The 9,290-nt window shown below is 41.7% G+C and overlaps 1 protein-coding gene across 3 annotated transcripts; it reads right to left on the bottom strand.

Annotated features, from left to right (window-relative positions):
- Positions 1-1,259: 1,259 nt before the first annotated feature.
- Positions 1,260-8,190, bottom strand: LOC115167162 (interferon regulatory factor 8-like). Of its 3 annotated transcripts, none has more exons than XM_029721312.1 (9): positions 8,026-8,190; positions 7,517-7,690; positions 5,316-5,499; positions 4,925-5,025; positions 4,575-4,683; positions 3,784-3,831; positions 3,267-3,671; positions 2,957-3,072; positions 1,260-2,414 (listed from the first exon to the last, which is right to left on the bottom strand). In XM_029721312.1, exons 2-9 carry the CDS (start codon positions 7,688-7,690, stop codon positions 2,217-2,219), a joined length of 1,335 nt encoding a protein of 444 aa, XP_029577172.1. In that variant the 5' UTR covers positions 8,026-8,190; the 3' UTR covers positions 1,260-2,216. The 3 variants fall into 3 exon arrangements, with proteins under 3 accessions (XP_029577172.1, XP_029577171.1, XP_029577173.1); XM_029721311.1 differs by having other exon boundaries at positions 4,925-5,028; positions 8,026-8,189; XM_029721313.1 differs by having other exon boundaries at positions 4,934-5,028; positions 8,026-8,189.
- Between the last annotated feature and the right edge of the window lie 1,100 nt (positions 8,191-9,290).

The raw sequence follows: 9,290 nt of genomic DNA, 5'->3' as shown, positions 1-9,290 counted from the left end.
GTAGACAGAAAATAAGTGCACTCCAACACCCCCATAACCAACTTTTCTCATTATAACTAGGGACAGCAGTTTTTCCTGACCAGGAAGTCTGACCAGGAAGTCTGAGTTATTAGGCCTAGAGTGTGTCCTGCTCAGATCACGTAAGTAGAGGCAATAGACCCAATTCTATTCTTCTGAATATTAGAGACACAGGGGGTTAAATTAGCCTAGTCTCAGACTGATCTTATTTGGGGGGTAGACTTGGTTTCCTGTGACAGTTTCTGACGGCTTGCAGTCAGTTCCTGCTTGTTGAAACCATGTAGAGGGGTTCTGACAGACGTGTAACACCTCTACATGTCTCTGGACAACAACACACACACACACACACACACACACACACACACACACACACACACACACACACACACACACACACACACACACACACACACACACACGTATCCGAGCCAGTACAGTTCTTGTCAGCCCTGTAGTGTGAATCAGGCACAAGTCAAGTGAAATAGATCCCCTAGACTGTTTGTGATGAGAGTGTGCATGTGCGAGTGCGGCTTGTTAGCAATGTTTTGTAGCTGAATTCCAAATAAATAAGTGCTGAGTGACCTGAGAACTCTAATCTGTGTGGGTGTGAAGTGGGCATGTTTGTGTAGGTTGTTCTTCTGTAATTTAGCAGTTTCTCATGATTTGAGATGGGAGAATAGCCCATTCTCTAGAAGTTACCTGCAATGAGAAGAACAATAAATGAATCCCCCACAGAGGGAATGGGGAGATCACCAAGACCTTTGTCTCCCTCGTCCTCATTTCTATCCTTTCTCCATCAGCCATGTCTGACTCACTGGGGATGGCCTAGACACTAGTTTCCCTTCTCTATGGTCCATCCTCTCTATGGTTTCTGAAAATGTTGGCTGTTGTTCCATCACTAGTATACTCATTCCCTCACTCAGACACGTGATTTCACGTGTGGGATGTATGGTGACGAGTGCTACTACCATGGAATTGAGAGTCTATGGTGGCTAGTATGGGTACACTTCTATGGAAAATGCTTTTTTAGGCCGCCTGCATCTTTCAAAGTATTCAATGAAATACACACACACACACACAGGAACATTATGTCATTTTGCAATTTATTCTGGCTTATTGTGTGCTGAATAGTTTTAGCTGTGGTTTTCAAGCCATCATCAAAGCCTCAATCAATGATATGTTCAGTAAGTGACTTCATAGATATTGCTGTATAACAGCTCATAAATAAAATACAAGCCAAATGAAGAGATTCACTGAAAAGTGTGATATTTATTTCAAAGTTTGAAAAATGAATTCAGAGAGAGTAAAACAGTGGGCAGAATACGATAGTAAAACCTATCTATATCAAATACAATCCAAGCAATCATGTTGCTGTTAAAATCTCTCATACAGTATAAGAAAAATATGTTTCTACAGTACAAATAGAAAAAATAGAAAAGTTTTAAGGATGTTCTACATATAAAGAAAATAGGTAATCTGGTGTACTGGTAGCTAAATGTCCTGCTATAGTGGCCCTTGATTTAACATGTTTAAATGTATATACACTTTGATATGATGACTAGTATGGACTATTGGATTGAATATCAATCACATTTTCCATCATAAAAAATACATTAAAAGCAGGTGAGAAATCTGACAAACAAAAGTTAGTCAATCGATAGACACACAAATTCTAATATAACATTCAATATTTCAGGGTTTATTCAATCAAATTTACTGCTGTAGTAGATTCACCACATGTTGTTTAAAAATGAATAGTGATAACCTTGATGATAGTAGGTTTACAAGACAGAATAGTTCAAACCACTATTTATTCAGAATTGTATTACATTTGAACAGTTTTTTTCTGGATTGGGGGAAACATGTGGTATACTTACTGGGGTGGTACATTTGATGAGTAAACCCTTTAATACCTTTACAGCACCATTTGTAATACGGTTGTATAGTAATTCCCTTTCTTGACACACAGTGCCTCTGTAACACCCAAGCTGCATAGCTTTGGGTCCTATCAGTTCACACCTTGCAAGTATTGGCTTTGTTCCGATCCTCTATCCCATCTCTTTCTCCATTCATCAAAGTATGCCCTTGCTCATTGGCTCTGAAGAATTGAAAAGTATTGGAATGGTGTAAGCAAGGGCTGAAAGGTGTGACGCCATATGTCATGTCAATCCTTTCTTGTTATATCAATGAGGGGGGGTTCAGGCGGTGATGGGCATGTTGTCCCTGTAGCAGGCTGACCTCTGGGGGGCGGTGTAGCTACACAGGTCCTGGTAGATCCGGGCCATCTGCTCCCCGGCCTGCAGCTCGTCTGACTGGATCTCCAGGTTGGGACTGCTGTACTGGGAACGACGCATGCTCACTGCATCCAACAGCTGCTGGCAGTTCACTGGAGTGACCTGTGGCCGAGCACAGACAGAGAAAAAAGAAGAGAAGGGGAGAGGGAGAGAAGGAGAGGGGGAACTGTAAGCTCAGTCTGCCAGCTTCTGACAGTAGACTGGAGTGATCAGAACACAACCAGACACGGCGAGAAGAAGACTGTTAGCTCAGTTTGTATTTGTATGGTACACTCTTAGAAAAAAAGGTGCTATCTAGAACCTTAAAGGGTTCTTCGACTGTCCCCATAGGAGAACCCTCTGAAGAACCATTTTTTACTTGCAGGTAGAACCCTTTTGGTTCCAGGTAGAACCCTTTAGGTTCCATGTAGAAACCTTTTCTACAGAGGGTTCTACATGGAACCCAAAAGGGTTCTACCTGGAAGCAAAAAGGTTTGGGGACCCAAAGAACCCCTTTGGAACCCTTTTTTCTAAGAGTGTAGTGGTGCCCTTTTGACCAAATCACCTTGAAGACTAAAGTTACCTATATTTATTTAAACACATTCTAGGACTGTGCAGGGGGATACCACATGTTTCAGTGATCCAGAGCATATAATCTCTGCTACCTGGACGATGATAAGTTTGCTCTTGGCTGTGCTGTGGTCATGAAGCTCCTCCCCGAAACACAGGGTCACCATGGGGTCAGGGGCGGGAAGCTGGCCCTCCTGGTACAGCTGGAGAGCTGGGACAAACAAGCAGACAGAGAAGAACTTATTACACAGACAGAGACTGCTTCATCATAACTGCACACTGATGAGTGAAGGCATGTACTCCAAAGTATACGTCTGTCAGTCAAGAGTACATGAACTCCTGTCCTCTTCAGAGCACAACATCCTAAATCAACAACCAAAACAACATGAGTTCCATTCTCCTCACCTTGGAGGAACCTTCCTGTGTCAAAAATCTTGACCACAGCGTCTCTCTCCAGTTTGCAGGGCCCGCCAGGGCTGTAGTGGGGGCCCAATCCCCCCAGCCCGCTCCAGAACACACGGCTCTGGCACAGCCTCTTGATGAAGATGCCCTCGCGGTTGGCACGGACCAGCACGCCCCTCTCCAGGTGGCCCAGGAGCTTGCGGGTGACATGGCGTTGGCGCTCAACCTCGATGAGCTCAGCGGGAGGGAAACGGACGTTCTGCAGGCTGTCTGGGAGACCGTAGGGGGACCTGTGCTGGACCAAGGGAGGCTGACCCGGAGAGATACGACAGCCATCAGCATGAGATGTCACCACGCTGTCCATCAGCTTCCCGCCATAGAAGAAGTTAATGATCATCTGGGAGAAAGCTGGAAACAGAGGGAGGAAAGTGCTGAGTAAGCCACCGCATTGTCTTCCATTAAGTCTCACAGAGGAATGGAAATAAATACATCTGTATTTAGAAATACTGAGGAAACATACCGGCATTGAAAGAACCCATCGGCGAGGGATCTTGATGCCCCGGGAAGACTGCAGGGTAAAGGGAAAAAAAAGATAACTGACATTGTGGTATAGATTTTTTCTATCATGAAATTCAAATATTGCCTTCCTCTTACATATGCAGCATGCTCGTTAAGATGCAATGATCTTGAGTGACCGTGAAAAACATCTGACCCCTCTAGCATGTCATGATTTGTCATTTCATCAAAAAAATACAGCCCGTCAAGCACAACAGACTCCCAGGCGTGACCAAGAAGAAAACACCTTAGTCAGCAAAGTGCTAAAGGAAATTAGCAAATCCTTCCCCCTGTAGAATTCTAGAATCATGTAAACAAGCTTGTGTTAGAAGCCATAACTGCAATGTAATGTCGCAGTGTTTTGCGTCAATATATATGCATTTATTTTTAAATGAATACATCTCAACTCTCACAAAGGAGGAACTGTAGCCTCATGCTGTAGCCTCATAGAACATATCACAATAATGCCCATTTTGATACAGGAGACATAAACATGCAAGTTTCTCTACACGCCTTAAAAAATGTTCTCATGGAAAACAGCTAGACAGATACTTTTAGCAAAGGACAATATGATGTATAGGCGTTTGCTAACTCTAATTAAATAGATCAGATAATTCCCATACATATATGTTCCAGTCACCACTGCATGACAGTGTTTATATGGACATGACACCACTGCATGTTGGCGATACTCCACTAGATTGGATGACACTGCTAAAGAGAAGAACCGTTGACTGAGTGGAGAAGGAGCCTTACCACTGACGCTGCCCTGGGACCAGTACTCTGGGCTGGGCTGCATCCTACAGCCATCCTCCTGGGGAGAGTGGCTCCTCTTGACGATGCCAAGGTACTCATCACTGGAAGACTGACAATGGAATGACACACCATGCAATTAGTCTCTAATAACCATACATCAACAATCATACATATAATCATACATATTTAGAAACAGAAGAGGTAAGATAGTTGATAGTGGAGGATAGAGAGACAGAAAAGGAGAGAACTTGAAAGACAGTAAAACAAGAAAACAGAGAAAAACAGAGTGAAGTTGGTGAGAAATATAGATAGAGGAAGGGAAGAAATGGATGGAAATAAGAAAAGCATACCTGCTTCACCTCTTTGATGAGTTCCTCCAGGTCTGCAGAGCTGCAGTCCATGTCAGTAATGTCACCAGAGCTAGATGTCAAAGCTGCTGCTGCACTTTTACCTGCTGAAGCAGAGGGGACAGCGTGGTTGTTAGTATTATTGTCACAGCTATTTTTTATATTTACTACGGAAAAGGCTGATGGTCAAATGTAAATCAAGTTTCAGCAGCAAGCTGTCTTTGTCCAGGTTTCTAAGTTTTCAACTCTGATCAAGGCAACGTTCTGCTGCTGAAACATAAGTGACTTTTAATAGATCATTTGGGCATGGGCACAATTTGACTCTACATCCATTCAATACAGGTGTTTCTAATGTTCATTATTCTAATGTCTCCACAGTGAAATATGAACTCACTCTTCTGCTCCTCCTCGGGGACGATGCGGTACACCTTGTAGGGCTCAGAGATGTCCAGCTGGGACCTGTCTCCCACCTCCTCGAAGTCAGGGCTCTTATTGAGGGCACACCGCAGCCTGGTCTTCCATGTAGCAGGCTCAGCCTTCTCCCCCTCCTTAAACTTCCCCTTAAACACAGCCCAGGCCTGCAGGGAGGGAGCAGGTGCATTAGAACGAGAGCCATAGTAACATACATCCAAACATAACACATACCTGCTGGTGCTCTCAACAACATGTTATATTCAAAAAGGTCTGGAACTGAACGATGAAGCCATGCATAGAAGTAATTAGAACTCAACTACTTTGATAGCCAGAATACAATTAATTACATGATAAGTACAGGTAGGTTACATTTACATTTTACATTTTAGTCATTTAGCAGACGCTCTTATCCAGAGCGACTTACAGTAGTAAATGCATACATTTCATACCATGCATTTTTTAATAAAAATAAATAAATAATAATATATATTTTTTTTTACATAAAACAAAAGGTTGAATTGTAATGACATGAAACTGCACAGGTTCTGGTTTAAATTAAGTTATAATTACATATAATTACACAAAGATATTAGATTTTCAATGTAATTTCAATGACCATTGGCTCTATTTCAGCTGGCTCCAAGAAGGCACAAGTGTCAAACGCAGATTAGTTTGCAATTTCATCATGTAAAAACTGGTGCACTTGCATTTTCCAGCCATTACCCCTGATTCGGCAATTTACCTGTCTAACATCAGCTCGCTTGCACTGAGGGGGGAAGGGTGGCAATATTTGAGGTGGGTCCTTAAATACAAGCGCAAAAGTGACAATTTCATGGAGCGCTAATGGGAAGTTTTAAGACCCACAAAAAGCAGGTCTTAACGGTAACACAGTTGATAATGGCATGGCTTTTGAGAGGTAGCCTTTCCAGGTATGATGCACAGTGCCCATGGAAGACAGATGTGCCTTTCATGCCAGTGAATCTCGTATTTAGAAAAATAAAAAAACGATGTTTAATTCTTTTTTTTTTTTTTAAATAAGCATAGCCTCCCTTTATTCAAGGCCGATTTAGCAGCACTGCATAGATGCATCTTTTTATCCTGGCCATTAGCCAAGTAGCCTATGCATAACGGGGTTGTAAATGGTCTGCTGAGAGTGCTTAGAAATATTTCGCCCTCATGCTTTTTCACAATTCACATACCTGCATAGTTAATTTCGCTTGTTCAAGTATCCATCCTCATCTCCACAGAGTGCATTTCATCTGGTTACCAAAGACACGCTCCTCCAAACTTATTTAAATTATTCAGTCCTATAATGCAAAATCAACGGTAGGCCTAGGCTATATTTTGCTTATTGATAACGTGCCTCACACATAAAATGCGATATGTGGGAGCCTAGTATTTTTTATTTTAGATGAAGTGCGATGCGCAAAGACATGTAGGCTATAGGCTAGGCTCGTTGAAGCCAATTACAACACTGTTGACTGACAACATTCCAAACATAGACTATTGAGCTAACTCAGATGTTTTTTTTACTGTTGCTATTACTCATTACTGTAGCCTATGCTATTTAATAAGCTGTAGTATCAATCCACAATGGACCAGGACGAGAATAGTCCACTCCCCCAGCCGAATTGGAGTTGATGACAACACGAAGATCATCAATAACCTACAGAACTTGAGAAAATGCATGCATTATTAAGCCATGCAATGCATTGAGTGGCCAAGCCCTTGTCACACCTACAACTTGTTTATTTATCAAAACCCAGCCCTTTCGTGCCACTGCCAGCTATTGTGCTTATAATTCTGGCTGTGAAAACAGCACAAATGTTTCTGACACACCCCCAGATCAAGAGATACTGCCAGCACTTAGATTTAGCATTGTGTTAGGTTTGTTAAAATAGAGCCCCATGACTCATAGATCAACGTATTGCCAATTATGTCATCATACTCTACAATTAATGTGTAGCCTATTTATGTGCGTTACAGGTGGTGAGAATGTTTTAGTTAAACCAACAAAACGAAATTCACACCTGCTCTATTTGTAGGTGCGAAAAAAGTTTGTGCTGTATGTATCTCCAAAAGTCGTGCGGAAGGCTACACATATATCGGTGATATAAAAATGCTCTCAAATCTTCCGCTATCAACAAAATCCTCGTTTGAAATTTGTGGCAATGAACCTACCTTGAAGATAGAGGCGTCGACCTCCTGGTTGTAATCCTGCTTCCCAGCATGTTTCCAGGGGATGCGGAACATAGTGCGGCTGTCGTCCTCCCAGAGCAGCCCCGGGTACTGGCCGCTCTGGATCTGCTCAACTAGCCACTGTTTCAGCCTCCGACCGCCCGGGTTTACTGACATCTGTCATAAACATTCATAAAACATGTCACTGTACGGGCTGAACGGTTGTTTTAATTTGATCCTTGTTTGTGATAATTAGAAACATATTTCAAGAGAGAGAGAGACAGATATAGAGGGGGGAGAGAGAGAGACAGATATAGAGGGGGGAGAGAGAGAGACAGATATAGAGGGGGAGAGAGAGAGACAGATATAGAGGGGGAGAGAGAGAGCAAAAAGTAAAACAAAATAATATTGGTTTATTATTTCAAAACAACTATCATTTAACTAGCCTACCTTTTTATATAGCTAACAGGGACCACTCTTGAAGAGTTTAAATAAAGACAACTAAATCTTACCTTTTATTTTTGTATTGATAAGTCCTTTAGATGTCCTTGTGATATCCTTCAAATAGCTTATTGAAGACTATTAAACCTTAACACCAAGTCGATGTCTCAGAGTCAATAGAATAAATCTTTACTCGCATACAGTTTAATCTCTTCTTTCAGATGAATGAAGCATTGACTGAAAGCTGATTGGACAGATGCGTTTCACTTGTATCCAATCAGGTTTGGGAAATACTTATAGATAAACCAATTCGGAAGTCTTGTTCTTCGAAGCATGGCCATTTACAAGAAATCATCTGACATGAGATATCGTAGGGTCTATGCCACAGTTGGCTACAGACGGCAGGGTATTGAACAATCCTGGATAATAATTAGTAAAGGATAAAGGGAATTTCACAGCGTCATAAAATTACATTTTACTGTAAAGGTTGGCCCAACAGGTATTGTTCCTTCGTCACCCTACTGGTGCAGGTTTTACTACAGCCTAGGCTGCATTCAAACATACTGTAGGTGTAGGCAGGGTGACTTTCAGGTTGGCTATGTTGGACCGATATGTACTCTGAAATAGATGCAATTATAAAGTGTTTATCATGTTACCATGTGAATTAGTTTTTATTTCGTGAGAATAAGAGTGTCCAAAAAAATACTAAATCTCTAATGCCAACATGCTTATTCATAGCCCTTATACTGAAAGGACTATACACAAAACATTAGGAACACCTGCTCTTTCCATCACATAGACTGACCAGGTGAAAGCTGTCACCTGTTAAATCCACTTCAATCAGTATAGATGAAGGGGAGGAGGTTGAAGAAGGATTTTTAAGCCTTGAGACATGGATTGTGTATGTGTGCTATTCAGAGGGTGAATAGGCAAGCAAAATATGTAAGTGCCTTTGAATGGGGTATGGTAGTAGGTGCCAGGCGCACTGGTTTGAGTGTGTCAAGAACTGCAACGCTGCTGGGTTTTTCACACAACAGTTTCCCGTGTGTATCAAAAATGGTTCGCCATGATTCATTTCCATTGTAAAAGCTTCTATGAAAATGTATAGAAATCATAATTAAACGACAGTTGGACTGATCCTATAACAACTCTGAAGCAAGACAAAAAATATTCCCTAAAAACAGAGATATTAGATACTGTTAAAACATTCACATGGAGAAAAGCATCAGGAATGGATGGCTTTCCCATAGAATTCTATTCAACATTTGGTGACAAAGTAGCCCCCCTATTTATACAAGTGACAACACACGTCACTCAAACCAGTACTTCCTAGTTC

This window comes from Salmo trutta, chromosome 29 (assembly GCF_901001165.1).
Source record: "Salmo trutta chromosome 29, fSalTru1.1, whole genome shotgun sequence".
Classification (NCBI taxonomy): Eukaryota; Metazoa; Chordata; class Actinopteri; order Salmoniformes; family Salmonidae; genus Salmo; species Salmo trutta.
Note: the sequence above shows the minus strand (reverse complement) of the source record. Positions and strands in the feature narration are given on the sequence as shown.

Excerpts from the sequence above, each read along its gene's own strand:
- LOC115167162 (XM_029721311.1), bottom strand. The coding sequence starts at position 7,690 with ATGTCAGTAAACCCGGGCGGTCGGAGGCTGAAACAGTGGCTAGTTGAG. Across the intron at positions 4,684-4,924 it reads TCATCAAAGAGGTGAAGCAG|TCTTCCAGTGATGAGTACCT; the intron begins GTATGCTTTTCT and ends TTCCATTGTCAG. Across the intron at positions 3,073-3,266 it reads CACAGGAAGGTTCCTCCAAG|CTCTCCAGCTGTACCAGGAG; the intron begins GTGAGGAGAATG and ends TGTTTGTCCCAG.